General features: G+C 40.4%; 1 protein-coding gene across 1 annotated transcript in view; it reads right to left on the reverse strand.

Annotated features, from left to right (window-relative positions):
• Positions 1 to 10,295: 10,295 nt before the first annotated feature.
• The window catches only part of LOC107655447 (proto-oncogene c-Rel-like), a 12,917-nt gene continuing 5,156 nt past the window's right edge, over positions 10,296 to 18,056 (reverse strand). Inside the window, exons 6-10 of the mRNA XM_016442937.1 lie at positions 14,434 to 14,574; positions 12,911 to 13,015; positions 12,420 to 12,635; positions 12,081 to 12,224; positions 10,296 to 11,973 (exon numbers count right to left, since the gene is read on the reverse strand). Of these exons, the coding sequence (XP_016298423.1) occupies positions 11,195 to 11,973; positions 12,081 to 12,224; positions 12,420 to 12,635; positions 12,911 to 13,015; positions 14,434 to 14,574 (1,385 nt within the window). The 3' untranslated portion in view covers positions 10,296 to 11,194. The remainder of the gene's footprint in view (positions 11,974 to 12,080; positions 12,225 to 12,419; positions 12,636 to 12,910; positions 13,016 to 14,433; positions 14,575 to 18,056) is intronic.

An 18,056-nucleotide genomic window follows, 5' to 3' on the forward strand; every position in this document is an offset into this window, starting at 1 on the left:
ACACACACTCGGGGTAACATTCACAATAACCGACAAACTCAAATCTCAGAGACAGGAACAGATATAGTGCAGATAATGAGGGGCAGACAGGTGAGCACAATGAGGTGATTAACTAATGATTATACGGGCTAAACCAACACAAAGGGAAGAAACCACAACAAACAGTCCACAGGGGCGTTACATTACTCCCCCCCTCCCGGAAGGTGCGTCCTCGCACCGTAGAAACAGAGGGGGACTAGGAGGAGGACAAAGCAGTGGATGTGAGATGGTGACAGGGGAAGGCAAAGGGCTGGCAGGCAAACCAGACCAGACAGGTGGAGGTTCCGGCGGAGGACGAGCTTCCAGGAGGAGGACGGCTAACAGAGTCCAGGGAGGTGACGATGGTCCGGGGGGCCAGGGCGGAGCCAAGGGCTCTGACGACCAAGGCGGAGGCGGAGATCCGCGGCGGAGCCGGAGCGACTGAGGTCCAAGGTGAAGCTGGCGGGAGGAAGGAGCCCAACGGAGCCTGTGGGACAGAGCGACGAGGTGCAGCCAGAGGAGTGGAGTCCAGAGGCGATGGCGGGTCGACGCCCGACCAAGGCGGAGGGAGGCAGGCAGGACGACGAGGACGACAAGGATTCCAATAATGACTTTTAATGTAGACACAACAAGGCAGATTCAGGAAGGTGAGACACACACACACTCGGGGTAACATTCACAATAACCAACAAACTCGACTACAAGAGACAGGAACAGATATAGGGCAGATAACGAGGGGCAGACAGGTGAGCACAATGAGGTGATTAACTAATAATAGTACGGGCTAAACCAACAAAAGGGGAAGAAACGACAATAAACAGTCCACAGGGGCGTTACAATAACAGCTGTTTCACTAACAAACATCTAAGTAATTACATCTCTGTGAAAAATGAATTATCTATCTAAATGGCCACATACACTGTAAAAAAATTCCATAGAATTTACAGTAAAAAAGTGGCAGCTGTGGTTGCCAGAATTTTACTGTAAAAAATATGGTAGCAACATTTTAGGTTTTACAGATTTAGCTTAAATTTTCATTTAAAAACAGTATTTAATTAACTGATATAATGCTAATATACCAACCTATTAAAGTACTGAAATCTGATTAGTACTTTTGTAACACACTGAAAACCACCAAAAGCAGGTGGTGATGATGAATCACATGATGAACCAAAGCTCATCACAAGCAGCTTTTCCATAGAATGAGAAAGAAAATACTAATGTGTCATTCACACAAATACTAAACACCATAATGGTAACATATGACACTAACGTAATGCAAATAAACATTAATTTAACAACCTTAGATGTAACATACAACCTTAATGAACACAACTGGTAAGAAAAAACTAAGAAGAAACCGTTATTCCGGTGTAGGGTATCAGACCGAATCAGACAATTTAAGATTTGATAAAGAACAGTTGAAACACGAGGAGCCGAATTCCACAGAGAGGCCCAAGACACAGGATGTTCGTAAATCAGATCCTGGCGCCACAAGCCTGAACCAACTAGCAGCTTTGAGTAGCTCACAGCATTTAAACAAAAGAACACTTATTGACAATTCCAAGGAGATTGTCAATTTTGGGGCAAGTAATCAAGATTAATGGTCAGAGATGCACAGCATGACCATCACATGTAAACCAGTGACGATCACGAGCTCTTTGGATTGACTTCCCCCACCTCGACGACAAAGAACAGACCGAGATTCCTTACAGACCTCTTAATCTGATTCCCTTTGAGCTAAATTGACCTGTTTCCCTTACACCGGAAATGTCAATTTACAGTTTTTCACTGTAAATTATATGTTCTTTTCACTTCCAAAAACTAAAGTAAAGTAAAATTACATGAAATGTCCAATACAGTTTTTCACCATATATTGTATAGTAACTGCTGCATTGGTATCAGTTATAAAAAATCAGGAAGGGCCAATCTCTGAATTAAACATGCAAGAAGTAGAGAGACTGAAATAGTATTTTCTTGTTACTCCAATAATATTTTTTAATTACAACTTCATTTTCAAGTTTTACTATATAGGAGTCTGTCGTGTCTTGTAAATAAAGACTCTGGATTCGAACTGTATTTACGTGCTTTACTGAAAACTCTCCAGACAACCTTACATGTCACGTTATACCACTCGCTGGCCCATCCCTGGTGTCGCTCTCACTCTGGGTTAATTAAGTGATTGATGGTTGTTCAGATCTATGCAATTGCACATATTGCTGTAAACTTGGGATTTCACATTTTCATTCTCTTAAACTAATTATTTCCTCACTTTCTCTCTTTCTGCAACTTGTGTGAATGCGTGTGTTCATGTGTTAGATTAGTTTATATGTCTTAGATTTATCCAATAAAGCCTTATTTATATTGAAAAGAGAAGTATCTTGTGTTTTGTGCTAATGTTAATGTCTTAAACTGCCGATCTTGTTACTGTGCTAATTAATAGTGTTTTCACTATATTTTGGATATTAATATCCATTGCAGAGTTGATGTTGTGCGACTCGTTCAATGAATCGCTGGCCGTCTCAGTGATCAGCCGTAAAACAGTGATTCTGTCCAAATTCCCTTTAAAATCTTAAATGATTCCCTTTGAGCTAAATTGACCTGTTTCCCTTACACCGGAAATGTCAATTTACAGTTTTTCACTGTAAATTATATGTTCTTTTCACTTCCAAAAACTAAAGTAAAGTAAAATTACATGAAATGTCCAATACAGTTTTTCACCATATATTGTATAGTAACTGCTGCATTGGTATCAGTTATAAAAAATCAGGAAGGGCCAATCTCTGAATTAAACATGCAAGAAGTAGAGAGACTGAAATAGTATTTTCTTGTTACTCCAATAATATTTTTTAATTACAACTTCATTTTCAAGTTTTACTATATAGGAGTCTGTCGTGTCTTGTAAATAAAGACTCTGGATTCGAACTGTATTTACGTGCTTTACTGAAAACTCTCCAGACAACCTTACATGTCACGTTATACCACTCGCTGGCCCATCCCTGGTGTCGCTCTCACTCTATTTAGTGGCAGCCTGTGGTTACACATCAATAACCCCACATCTCCCCTTTCTAGAGAACAAAGGGTAGACTACCTTTGTCTCAACAGATCTTAGAGGATTATTCTGCCTCTTTTGCTGGAAGATCTGCTCCTATCTAACTCCTTGAACAAACAGGTAGTTTCAACATTGGTGCTTGCCTCTTGAACATTTGTCCACAATTATTTACATTAAGTGGTAGGGAACCTGTACCCACACCACACACAGTTCACAGGTTCAGTCTTACTGGTTTCACTATTCGCCTCCCATACTTGGTTCTAGGAGTGGATGTCAAATCTGGAACGTCCTGCTTCTCTGACTCCTGAGTGGTAGGGAGTGACTCAGAGGTTGCAACAGAAAGCTGATCAGGTGTTCCGCTGCTGTCCTCCTTGGCTTCTGCTTGCATTTGTACCAGATGGTGACGGTTACGTCTCACAGTCCCTTGCTGAGTGTTCACAAGGTAAGACCTAGGAGCAGAGTGACTGGCAACAATTGTTCCTGATTCTTTAGCATCAGATATCCAGACATGATCTCCTGGCTGCAGTATGCTGAGTTTTCTGGCTCTGTGACTCCTATTGAAACGCTCTGCATCTGCATCCCTCCTTTCTTTTTCTTTTGAAGAAACAGCCACGGTATCAGGGAGTACTGGATTTAGCAACGATGGCAGTGTAGGCACAGTCGTTCGGAGCCTCCTACCCATAAGAAGTTGAGCCGGACTGTACCCATTTTGCAAGGGGTTCGCTCTATAAGCTAAAAGAGCAAGGTATGGATCATTGGCTTTCTTGAGAAGAGCCTTCACCGTCTTGACTGCCCGTTCGGCCTCACCATTGCTCTGGGGAAATCTTGGGCTACTAGTTACATGAACAAATCCATATGAAGCTGCAAAGGATGCAAATGAGTGCCCAGAGAATTGTGGCCCATTGTCAGTAACCAGTGTCTCTGGAACTCCATGACGCGCGAATATGGACTTCATGTGAACAATGACGTCGGTAGACCTGGTAGGTGTTAACTGAGCTATCTCCACATACCTGGAGTAGTAGTCTACCACAAGCAGGTACGTCTTGTTTCCCAACATGAACAAATCTGCCCCTAGCCTTTGCCATGGCCTGTCAGGGAACTGAGTGGGCATAAGGGGTTCTTTTGTGTTCTGTCTCTCTTTAATGCATGTCCTGCAGTTTAGGACTATTTCCTTCAGCTGATGACTTAACCTTGGCCACCACACTGACTGACTTGCCCTCTCTCTGCATTTCACAAGTCCCAAGTGTCCCTCGTGCAATTTGTTTAGAACGCTGCTTCTCATGGTGGCTGGAATAACCAACCTCGTGCCTCTAAGCAACAGTCCATCTTGCACAGTTAAGACAGCACGTTCTGCCCAATATCGTTTCAGTATTGGGTCACTCTTGCTGCGCTCTGTCCACCCTTCAACGCACAGTTGCATTACACCGGAACAGACATTGTCACTCCTTAATTCCTCTCTCAATTGTCCCAGATACGTTGTACTTGCTGGTAAATTTTCCAATAGTGAGTCTACATATATGTTCGTATCCTCCCAGAGTTCTCTGTCTTCTTGTGACTAACTCTGTTTTACAGGAGCGCGTGAGTGTCAGCTACCCACAAGCTCTTTCCTGGCACATGAACGATGGAGTAGGAGTACCGCATCAATCGCATTTTAAACCTCTGGATATGAGGAGGAAGAGCATCCAGAGCTTGAGCTCCTAGGAGACTCAGTAATGGCTTGTGATCGGTCTCCATTTCAAAATGCTTGCCAATGAGAAAGTCTCTGAATCTTTCGCACGCCCATGTGAGACCCAAAGCCTCTTTTTCCACTTGTGCATACCTTTGCTCAGTCTGAGTGAGCGATCTCGATGCAAAAGCTATCGGTTTCCATACTTCCTGCCATCTCTGCATAAGGACGGCCCCTAGTCCATAAGACGAAGCATCCGCTGACACTTTGCAATCTCTGTTCGTGTTGTAAATCGCTAGAACAGGTGGAGACGACAATGCATCTTTCAGAATTTGAAAAGCTTTGGCCTGTTCTGTGCTCCAGATCCAACAGTTCTTTTTTGACAGCAGGTCGCGAAGAGCTTTATCTTTGTCTGCCAGTTGGGGAATGAACCTCCCTAGCTGATTTACCATTCCCAGGAAACTTCTCAATTCACTCACATCGGAGGGCTCAGTCATGTTTCTGATAGCTGCAGTCTTCATTGGGTCAGGACTAATTCCTTCGGCAGAAATGAAGTGTCCTAAGAAATGCACTTTCCGCTTCGACAGCTCGCACTTCTCAACATTGAGAGTGATGCCTGCCTTTTGCATTTTCTCCAGCACCGCATGCAGTCTCGAGTCATGCTCCTCCTCTGTTCTCCCCCACACCAGAACATCATCGATATGACACACTGTGCCTTCCAGCCGATCTGTGACTTCTGTAGCCATTCTATTCTGGAAGTGTTCAGGTGCAGAAGTAATTCCAAAGGGAAGCCGTCTGAAGAAATAGCGACCAAATGGGGTTATGAACGTTGTGTACTGTGCAGACTCCTCTGACAACGGTATCTGCCAGAATCCCATATTGGCATCTAGCTTACTGAAAATTTGGGCACCAGCCAACATTCCAAGTGTCTGTTCGACTGACGGCAGGATGTATTTTTCTCGGCGAACAGACTCATTCAACTTGGAGAGGTCTACACATATTCGAACAGCAACCGACTTCTTCGGGACCACAACCATCCCGGCACACCAGTCTGTTGGTTCCTCCACTCTACTAATTACTCCCAATGTCTCCATACGATGCAGCTCCTCTTTAACTTTCCCCATTAGAGGTAGCGGGATCCGTCTCGGGGTTTTAAGTGAGAATGGAGTGGCTCCTGGTTTCAGACTGATCACATATGGCTGTCGTACTTCTCCCAAGCCACTGCACAATTTTGGGTAGCTCATCTTTAGTGTTTCGATGTCGATGCTATCTAATCGTGCCACAAGCCCAAGCTTTGAGATAGCCGGTCGTCCCAGAAGTGCAGTATGCAGATTTCTGATTACGTACACATCGTCCTCTGACTGTTTTCCACCTCTCTTTAGCAGAAGCCTGGCAACTCCTACTACATCCAAAGGAACTTGCCCTGGCCCAAGCAACGGCCTCGTCGCATCCCTGAGGGCAGGTAATTTTTGTTTAAAAATCTCTTTGAACATTTCTGCTGGAATGACGGTGACATCAGCCCCTGTATCGATCTTAAATGACACTCGTTTGTGACCAATGTCTATGTCTACCATCCATGGTTCGCCAGGACCTGCAACGCTGCCCAGGAATATGGGATCACCCTCACACACTTCACGCACAGCTTTTGATGATGCACACACTCGCTTATAATGACCTTTTTTCCCGCAGGCGTGACATTTTACATCATTTGCTGGACAATCTCGCTTTGCATGAGCTGAGGAGCTACCACACTTATGGCACTGGTTGCTATTCATTTTGTCGGAGAGTGATGCATGAGGCTTTAGTTTAGGGTTGTTCCCTTTTTGGGGTCTGCCTACACCACGCTTTCCCTTAAACACTCTATCCACAGAGCTAGCGTCAGCAGCCACAGTGTCTGATGCGCTTCTCAGTGCTGCTTGCTGTCGTTTCACCTCCTCACTTTGCCTTGCCATTGCAGTTGCTTTATCCAGCGTCAGCTCATAATCCAGCTGCATACGTTCAGAAAGTCGTCTGTCCGCCAACCCCACAACGAGTCTGTCCCTAATCAGCTCGTCATGTAATGTTGAATAATTGCAATGTTCCGCCAGGGCATACAAAGCTGTCACAAATGAATCCACAGTCTCATTTTCCTCCTGCTTGCGCATATTGAAACGAGCACGTTCATAAATCACATTTCTCTTTCCCACGAAGTGTGCCTCAAAGCCTGCTTTTACTGCACTATACTTTGTTTTATCCGCGTCTGCCAGCGGTAATCCCCGGAGAATATCATCGGCCTCATCTCCCATGCAGTAAATGAAAGTATTCACCTGATTTTCATCCGAGTTTTCATGCAGGTTGCTCGCCAATCGAAATCGTTCGAACCTTCGGATCCATTTTGCCCATTCTTCTGGTTTAGAAAAGTCGAAAGGTTCGGGCGGCCGTATGCTGAATGTAGCACTCAGTCCTGCTGCTCTCGGCGCAGCGGCCACATTATCTCTACCGTCCATTTCAGCTTGACCTTTCTTCCCAGTTTATCCGGGCTTTTACGAGCTAACTAAAGCTGCTAACACGTTAAACTACAGCACTTCTGACACTATGTCGTGTCTTGTAAATAAAGACTCTGGATTCGAACTGTATTTACGTGCTTTACTGAAAACTCTCCAGACAACCTTACATGTCACGTTATACCACTCGCTGGCCCATCCCTGGTGTCGCTCTCACTCTATCTAGTGGCAGCCTGTGGTTACACATCAATAACCCCACAGAGTCTACCTTTTTATTTCTTTTATTTGGGGGGGGGGCGGGGGATATTTTATCAGTCCTTTTCTGGATTGCCTTTCTTTATAGCAAAAAAAATCACTCTCTCTCACCAGCGCCAGATAGCAAAGCTTGGCATTGAAGTTTCACCATTCATAAACAGTACATTATTAGACTGTAATATTATCTTTCCTTGTGAACTTCCTCATTCTCCTGGTGAGAGCAGCACACAAGAGAAGGCAGTTCTTTGAGGCGTGTCATCCATTTCCCATCAAGCAACAACGTGTGTGTGTGTGTGTGTGTGTGTGTGTGTGTGCTCGTGACGGAGGACAGGGGGAGGAGCTTGACCGGAACTGAGAAGTTTGGATCTGTTGTATTTTGCCCTGGCTTTGTTCCAGGGCAGAAATGCTCTGACCAAACATGTATCATTGTAATGTAGATGCACAAAAGACTTTGGAATCCCTTTTCAGCTCAGTCTTGAATGCTGGTAACAAGATAATGATATTGTGTTAAGGTTAATGTGCTTTGGCTGGGAGCCAGGTCAGAAATCTAACTCTTGTTAAACACAGAAGCACTTATAGATATGACAAAGCATATACTGGAAAATAAGTAGGAGTATATTAGGATTATACAGCCACCGCATCGTGGTCACAATTTTTCATCTCAACACAAAATTCATCTTCATAATTGATGCTTATTTTTGACTGGTGTGCAAATATTAGTTGTTGTTAAACTGAGTGGTTTTTATTTTCATCTTCTTCATTAGTTCCAGGAAGGTAAAACAAACAAATGTCACTTATTTCATTCATTGACATCTGCTAAAGTATTTTCCACCAAGATCTGTGGGATTATTACCTCATCATGGTAGTCATGACAACACCAGGACTTATGATCTGATATGATCAAAAGAACTCTATTGAGTCATTAACCTGTTACCTTTGCCCTCATTAACAAGCATAACAGAAAACGTTTTCTAAGAAAACAAAACTTGCTAAAATCCCACAGTAATGCTTGCACTGTCCCTACGTATGAATTGTTGTTTCTGTTTAGGAGCTGCATTGTGGTTTGCTACAGACAGACAGGAAGCCACGATTTTAAACAGCATATCTTCCAGATAAGACCATAAGAAGAGTCTGTCTACAAGTGTGTCCTGTATTCACAGGTATTGACATCTCTGGGGAAAGCAGCTCTTGCTCATACTGGTTATAAACCACACAATTTCAAGAAAAGTTGTGAGCTTTATCAGAATATAAAATAAGATTATTAAAAAATCCATGTACTGACGTCTTTAAATGTTTACCTAAAAATGAATGACTCACACACACCGTTAGCTTGAAGGCCTATGATTGTTCCTGTTTTTCTTTGATGCTTAAAGAAAGCATTTTCTTTGATGCTTAAAGGAATAGTTCACCCAAGGGGGAAAAAAATGCTGAAAACTCACCCTCAGGCCATCCAAGTTTGTTTTTCATCAGAACAGATTTGGAGGTCCACTGCAGTGAATGGATGCCATCAGAAATGAGATTGATAAAAACATTGGGGAAAGTTACTTTTAAAAGTAATGCATTACAATATTGTGTTACTCCATAAAAAGTAACTAATTACGGTGTTCTCTTGTAAATTGAAAAGTAATGCGTTACTTTACTACTTGAAAAAAGTAATCTGATTACGTAACTCGCGTTACTTGTAATGCGTTACCCCCAACACTGAACATCACAATAATCCACAAGTAATTTGTGTAATCTACGTAATAAACAACCCCATCACCAAGATGTTTTTAACTTAAAAACATTGCTTCGGGCTAAAATATGAGTCCCATAACCATAATATTACTTTCTCCAGTAAAACAGTTGTCTTGTCTGAATCAGGAGAGAAATAACAGGAAAACAAAACAAAACATTGTGCTTATGCTTATGATGTAATATATAAAATCCAAGAGAACCCGCTGCTTCATTTGACATCGATTCCAACACAAACCAAATTATTAACCAGATGTGAAATTTGACATTATTACCTAAAATTGACTTACACTACTGTTCAGAAGTTTTAAATCAGGAAGATGTTTTTGTTGTTGTTGAAAGAATTCATACTTTTATTCAGCATTTAATTGATATTAAGTGATAAGAGACAGTAAAGACATTTGTAATGCTACAAAAAATCTACTTCAAATAAATGCTATTCTTTTGAACTTTCTATTAATCATAGAATCCTGAAAAAATGCTTTCCACAAAAAATATTAAGCAGTAAAACTGTTTACAACATTGATAACTATAAGAAATAATAATTGTTACTTGAGTAGCGAATCAGTTTGATCTATTTCTGAAGGATCCTGTGACACTGAAAACTGGAGTAATGGCTGCTGAAAATTCAGCTTTGCCATCACAGGAATAAATTACATTTTAAAATATATGTAACTAGAAAACAGTTATTTTCAATCACAATATCACTGGTTTCACTGTAAACAAATTTATTGACCCCAAACTTTTGAATGGTATAGTTTATATTTTTACACAGTCTTACAACTTCTATCACCTCAGGAGGGTGTTGGTAATTTATGATAGTGATTTTACCCATGTAGCACATTTCTGATTGATTATTAATACAATTTGTTTAACTGATGGTGTATGCAATATCTCATGTATATGCAACATATAAAAATCGTCATCATTTTGTAACTCCAGTATTGAAATACTCCAGTATTGAAATGACATAAAAAGAGAAACAAAAAGTAAAAGTGTATTTCCAAATTGTGGAAAAAAGTGAATCAAAAAATGTCATTAGGAAGTAAAAAATTCCTAAGTTTCAAAATCAATTGAGTAACTCGGCAGCATAACAATGTGGTTCTACGCATTATATACTGTATAGCCCTGTTGAGTTTTGAAACTGCTTGAATGACACAATGACTGCTTCACAGATTTTCATATTCTTGTTAGCATATGACAACAGGTTTAGAAATATGAAAGCCAGACATGTTCACATCCAAAGGCTCCTCTTCTTTCTTATAACTGAATGTTATTTGAAAAGACATTTGTACACCAAATTAGAGTTTAATCTTTTATTTACCTGAACTTTGGAATGTGAAACAGAAACAGATGATGCATTCAAATTACCAGCGTGAATGAAAACAAACATTGGCCACCTCCACATATCAGTAATGTAGCAAACATTTACATACATGAAATCACAAAATCCATGTTCAGTAGTATAAACTTTAATTTGATAAAAATACAAAAACTCACCCACAGAAAATGCAATATAAAAGCAAACTCCACAATTAGCATGTGTATGCTAAATAAAGTAAAAATAGAATGAGACATTGGTCTTAGTTTTCTAAAGCCATAATATCACTTTCGAGTTACCAATAAAAACCCTTTTATGAACAGCACGTTTGAGAACCTTGGATAAGAAGCATGTTTAAAATGACATAGCCATTACCCAGGGACAATTCCCTGCTAGTTCCCACGTTAAGGAACACGATTACCCTGCCATAATTGAGCGTTTGTGGACAAATGGTCCCAAACTACTCCAATATGACCATCAGACTGTTATGTACATAAACGTTTCATAAAATCTCACTGCTTTACCTAATTGGTTGCAGCAACGTACAGTATTTCCAGGACAACAAACCCTCCTGATTTTCAGGAAATACATTAAGTGAACATGAATCAGAGCCTATATTTAAAGAACAAAATCATGAACATCTTGAACACTTAAGGAATTGGACTCTATTCGGGGAAGAATGACCAGGCAAAAGAATCAAGATGGCTCTCCTGCCCCATGCTGCTGGCAGGGTACGGAATCTGCGAGACCCTCTGATTGGGCCCACCAGCTTCCATTTGTCTCATGGTCTCTGCAGTACTTCCATTGGTGGTGGTGGAGTTCAGGAGCGCGGTGAAGGACTGCACACAGTCCGAGCTGGGCCCCAGCACAGCCATATTGCTCAGCCCTTGAGTTTCCTGTTTCAGTGGTAGGCCTGGCGCATGATTGCCCATCAGGTTTTGAAATAAATCATCATCTATGTTGCCTGTATACAAGTAGCCAGTTCCCATTGACCCACCGGTGCCTGTTGCCCCATTCTGTGTGCTTTGAGGCTGTTGGTGGCCATAGTTATACCAATTATGGGCTCCGTCTACGCCTTGCCTTTGAGGTGGCTGTTGGGATTGCTGGACTTGCTGGTTCAGCTGGTCCTGTCGAGGCTGGCTGCTGGTTGGGCCATTGGGTTGAAGAATCTCCAGATCCGTAGCGGTCAGCACAGGAAGGCTGTTTCCACTTTCCCCTGTGGTGGGCATGCTGGGACTTGGGTTCACCTGCTGTAGGCCCACTCCATTACTGGCTCTGGTGGTGTTGGCGACTGGACTGGGCCATGCTTGACTGAGTGTCCCTGACGGTGGAGGTTCTGTTAGGGGTGGCATCATGGAGCAGGACAGAGGGGCTTTGTTATAATAGCCTGTCGGATTTTGGCGCATCACCCCATGATTGGATGGACTATAATAATTTTGTTGCTCTGTAAAAAGAATACGCTGGGTTATATAGGAATACTGTTTACGTAAAAAAAAAAATTGATATATTGGTATTTAGTTTGGGTTACGTGAAAAGTGCCGTGCATCTTACCGAGTTTGATTCTCTGATTTATCATGCTAGGTGAAGGCACTGCTTTTGGTCTGTTCATGAAGCTCATGGCTCCTTGGGAGAAGCCAGAGAAGGATTTCATCTGGCTTTCAATTTTACGTTTCTTCTCTTGACAGCGATATGGATCTGCAAAAAATAAAAAATAAAAATTATGCATGATGCTCATGTTGACTATCAAAATCAAAAATGTTAAAAATATTTTATTGTGGATACTCTTATTTGTCATTGACCCATTTGCAACAACAATGAACAGTGAAGGCATGGGCCAAAACCAAACAATCCACGACGTGGGTATCATAAAACTACAGGATGATCTTTTACCTTTGTCATCGGGGAGATAGCGGAACTCCATGGGCTCACTGACCTCCTGGTCCGTGGGCCGGCGCAGCTGCATGCGCACTGTGACAGGGGCTGTGATGGTGGTGTCACAGTAGGCGGGTGTCTTGAACACTATGGCCACTTGCCTGTGTACGTCTGCCTGAGAGAATAAGCCTTTGGCCTCCCAGGTCTGAGTGAAGAACCTCACCTCAATGTCATCTAGAGTAAGGTGATGTGATGGTATTAAATAAAAGAATGGCATAAAAAAAACTAGCAATGGAAGATGGATAGATAATTTTCCATAAAATAAAATGAATGGATGATGAATAAAAGAAAAAAACATATGAGATTGGTTGACTGAATAAATAACTTAATAAATACCTACATGAATTTCAGATCTCTATTTCAGCTTTTACTTTTCTTTAAGTTAGCAAAATGGCTGAAATTGATAACACTTTGAATATTTTTTTCAAATAATTAAAATGTTCCCATACCTTTCTGCACTTTATCGCAGAGGAGGAAAATCTCATCACCTCCCTTTACACTGCCACTGTTCTTGTTCACCCGGCAGATTCGCAATTCGGCTGTATTCGGGGCCCCTGAAACAAGCACAGGCCATTGAGATTGAAGATGAGAAAATCTTAACAAACTTGAAACACAGACATGCACTGCTATGAGCAGTAGGAAATCATTTTTCACATTCTTTGACTTTATCAGAGTATCTGCAGGCACAGCCACGCTTGCAAACATTATGTCCTGAGACTAAAAAGCAGCCAAACCTGTCACGATTTAGAGAGTAAGGGCGGGGTGGTTTATTACTTCCTCTTTTCTGGGTTGTACAAGACTGATTTCTGTGATGGCAAAGAATGGCTTGCCATATTAACACTGGCTGCAAATATATCAAAGATTTCAGGTCAAACGTACCTACGTATGCTTGTTTTGAGCATTTACATGTTTTGTTTTACTGCAAAATTTTACTGCATTGTCATGAAAATGACATGAAAGGCTTGAGATTCAGCCTCTACAAGCAGACGAAAGGGTTTAACCAATTCATGGCCTGAGCATTTTTTTTTTGTTTATCTGCTAACTTATTTAGCATCACACAACCACACAAAAACACTCTGCAAGAACTGCTGTTCTGCATCGCGCAGTACACCACCATCACGTGAGGAAGTGTTGAAATGGACCATGCTCATTTCCTGTAGTGTGGGATGTGGTCACTTACAGAACTGTCACCTAAGCGATGCATACACAGCTTCATGCTCTGTGGAAACAGTGACTTGCATCATGTTTAATGCCACACAATAAATAAGTCAAAGGAGCTGCCAAAATGTTGTGCTCTGAAGGGTATCACGTTCTTCTCTATCTAAAATGAAATGCTATCAAATGTAGCAAATATTGAAAACCAATAACGATAATTATACCGGTAATTATGACCATGAAACAATCCTAAATTTCAAACTACTACTAAACTCATTTTTGCTAATTTACATTGATTATAAATTATAGAACATGACAGAAAACATATCATTTAACAAGTTTTATAATTGAAAATTATATAAAACTCCACAAAATGTTTTAGCTACTAATAAATGTTAAATTTGATTATGTAATGGAGTGAAATGACTAAAAATTCTCATTATTACTTATTACCTATTACTTAAAAATCATTATATAAAAAAAATACTGTAATCATTTTTATTTTAGTTATATCAACAAACTAAAGGCAAAACTAAAAAGGCAGGCACCATAATAAAAAATATAAATAATAAATATTGTATTCTATTTCAAGATTAGCCCTACCATCCCCAGTGAAGTGTAATTCTGTACGACTAGCAGCAGCAAAAACAACCCAGTTCTGCCACTCACCAAAGAGCTAAATAAACTAAATACAAGTCACTGGCTGAGTCAGTGTTGTTATGTTGCCAAACAAACAGTTTTCAATTCCATTTGTTGCCATGCAGTAATGACACACTTCACATTTAATGCTGGGTTCTTCTTATTTGTGTCAACTCACTGTTGTCATAGATGGGGTTGGAGACGATGGGAGGCAGAGTGGTGTTGTACATCCCGGTCTCATCTTGCAGGAAAATTTGGAAGCAAAGACGCACCACATTCAGATCATACTCCTCAGTCTGTAGCAGCTTTTCCCGGGGAACTGTGCACAAAAAACATATCAACACATTAATCCTAGATGTAATTTGTGTGTCAAAACAGAGCAGGAGATATTTAGTGTCATGTGAATGAGGTGAATGAAGAGGAAAGCGGAAGAGGGAGAAGAAAATGAAACGAGAATGAAAACCAGGTCAGTTTGTTTAAAACTAGCTGACACATTTGTGACACAGCTTGTGATAAGTTTTTAACATGATAATTCTTTCATGATAAAAAAAAAAAGCATGCTCACCCCAGTTCTGAAAAATGTAAATAAATAAGTACTGTAATGCAAAAAATAAACAATATATTATTTTAAAATGAATTTCTTTCTTTATTTGTTTAAGTATTGTGCTGTTTTGCATTGCCTTTTGTTTGATAATTTAATGAAATGTATATTTTACTTTAATATAGTAATTTTTTGTACTTTTTACAGTAAATTATTGTAATGTTGGTAATTCATGCAAAATATATACGTTTATATATACATATATACATATTTATAATTCAAAATTCTAGATATATAAATTATATATCGTAATTTTGAATTTGGTTAGGAGTGTGTGATTATATGTGTGGATATATGTATATACTTTAAAGCTGTAAGGTTTTGTTTGTGGAGGTATATGAATACATTTGATAAATGGTCGAAATGTCTAAACTTTAATGCTCCAACATATATTCTATACTCGAGACATTAGGCTTGACGTTCTTTGTTTTACAATATGTATTGAGTTTTTTTATTTTATTTTATTTTTTATGTTTTATTAAGTTTGTTTAATTATACTTTAAAAAAAGTTTTTTTTAATTGTTTTTTTTCTCTCTCTCTGGGGGGAAAAATATTTTTTCATGATTCTCCTGTATCTGTATCCTGTTATTATTGTTAAAGTTCAATAAACAGATAAAAAAAAAAATGATATATCGTAATTTTAGTAATTTAAAGGGGTCCTATTATGCTCTTTTACAAAGTCTTGATTTTGTTTTGGGGGTGTACTAGATCAGGCTCTCATACTAGGTTGTTTGAAAATCACATTATTTTTCACATATTTTACATTATTACAACACCTCTCTCCTCAGTCTGGCATGAACGGCTCGAATAGTTCCTGTATCAAATGAAGGCCCGCCTTCTGAAATACGAAATGTGCTGTGATTGGTTAGCTGGGCCAGTGCGTGTTGTGATTGGCAGCACTCGGCGCCTGGTCGGGAAATGACATGCCCCTTACCATAGCCGCCTGCGAGCTTCAGTGTAAATATTGCGTCTGCCTTGTGAAAACTAGCGCGTCTCCGACATAGCCATAACACTCGTTGCCTTCTCTAGTGCAGCTCAACCAGGTCTCGTCCCATTCGTCGATATTTGTGATATCACAAATCCCGGAAAATATGCGTTGTAGTCCAAACGAGTCGTTCGTCGTAGTTTTTGAAAAGTGATTTCTGTTAAATAAAATATCTCCTTTTGAATTGGACTTTGAGCTTTGTAACTTTGCAGATCTTTTTTATGCTCAAACAGCAACATCACATACTAACTAAAGTTGAAAAAGTGAAAAAGCATAATACGACCCCTTTAAGTAATTTTACAGTAATTTTTAGACTAAACAATACTTGACAATCTAAGCCATTGTGCATGGTTGACTTCAAATTTAGTTGTGATACCATGTATAAATAAGTGATATAAAGGAATGTTTTGAATTCAGATGTAGTTATTTGGGTTTATTTTTTACAATAGAATTCTTTTTTTTTGTTTGGTTTAACCTGCTTCCATGTTATATTTTGGACTTGAACTCATGACATGTTGTAATAATGAAAGCCCGAACAAGGTGCATTTGAAGGCAGCATTAATACAAAGCGTAAACGTTGTCCAAGTCAGAAAAGCAAGCAGCATGTAGTGCTCTTGCAGATTCTACACAGCAGCATCACCAGAAATGCCACTGACACATCAGCCTACAAGCACACAACCACCCACACGGGTGCTCGCGCAGACATTTCGCAGTGTGCATATCTCCGCCCACTCTAACTCTCAGGAGTCTGTCTCTTCTCACCCCATGGCTATCCCGCCCACAGCCGTGATGAGCTTTGAGCACTCTGTGGTCACAGCAGGTGGAAATATCGCAGTGGGTTAGAAACAGAGCTCGAGTGACAGTATCACTGACGACTGCAGCAAAGGGGGCGGCCTCCTGACGTGAAGAGACACCTCTGTCCAGACCACAAGCCTAGAAATGGGAAAGAAGGATGGAGACAGAAGCTGAGCAGCGAGGAGCAGAGCAGACAGATGTAAAACAGATAAGAAGGAACAGAGGAACAGAGATAAGGTGGGAGGAGTTGAGTGGGTGTGGAATATAGCAAGAGGCGGAGTGTGAGAAAGGCAACTGCGAGCCACGGTGTGGTCATGTTTATTTGCGTATATGTGCGCCTCTAGTTCTGCATTTAGTGAAGTCAGAGAGCAAGAGGAACGAGTGGACAGGAGTTGCAGGTGGGTGATGAATTAGGTTAGCGTGGGCTGGTGGAAGGTGAAGCAGAGGGTTCGAGTTGTAGAGAGAAATGGGGACAGGCAGGTAAAGATTCTCCATTCTGTGGGCATACCACCATTCCCAAGCCTGACACTCATCTCTCGTCACCTGAACTCACCATCTGTGACACCTAACACCATACTGTGCTCAACACCCACTCAACACCCATCACGGCAAATCCAACTATGGGCAACCCCACTGACACCACACATTTTTACAGTTACATACTTTTTTGCAACATGGCACGTATGCCTACTAATTAAACTAGTTGTGATTTCGAATAATTGTGAGTTATCGTGCACAGTCACATATTACCAACCAAATAAGGGAATTGTAATCAAATGAAGGAATGTCATGAAATGCACATTTTGATGTGCAGTAATGCGTAATTTGAACCCTCAAACCCTCAGGTTTTAATGCGAACATGTAGTGCTCTGGATTCACTCAATGTTAATATTTATGCAATGGCAAATATTTTTGGATGTTACAGTTTGGACCACACTGATGCATGAAAATGACAAAATTACATTTACATTTAATTATTTAGCAGACACTAAAGTAATTACTAAAACAAATGTGTTACTTGCAAAATATTCTAATATTAGGCTATGTTATATTGGCTAGATATAAATGGTGAAGTATAAATGGAAGGTGGACCCAAATGAGAAATATTTTTATTTATGTGTAATTATATATATATATATATATATATATACAATATCTCACAGAAGTGAGTACACCCCTCACATTTTTGTAAATATTTTATTATATCTTTTCATGTGACAACACTGAAGAAATGACACTTGCTACAGTGCTACAATCAATCCATCACCTTTACCCTCAGCTTCTTTAGCAAGGCAGCGATCGTCTTGGAGGTGTGTTTGGGGTCATTATCATGTTGAAATACTGCCCTGAGGCCCAGGGAGGGGATCATGCTCTGCTTCAGTATGTCACAGTACATGTTGGCATTCATGGTTCCCATGGT

Source organism: Sinocyclocheilus anshuiensis, unplaced genomic scaffold (assembly GCF_001515605.1).
Source record: "Sinocyclocheilus anshuiensis isolate Anshui unplaced genomic scaffold, SAMN03320099.WGS_v1.1 scaffold763, whole genome shotgun sequence".
Classification (NCBI taxonomy): Eukaryota; Metazoa; Chordata; class Actinopteri; order Cypriniformes; family Cyprinidae; genus Sinocyclocheilus; species Sinocyclocheilus anshuiensis.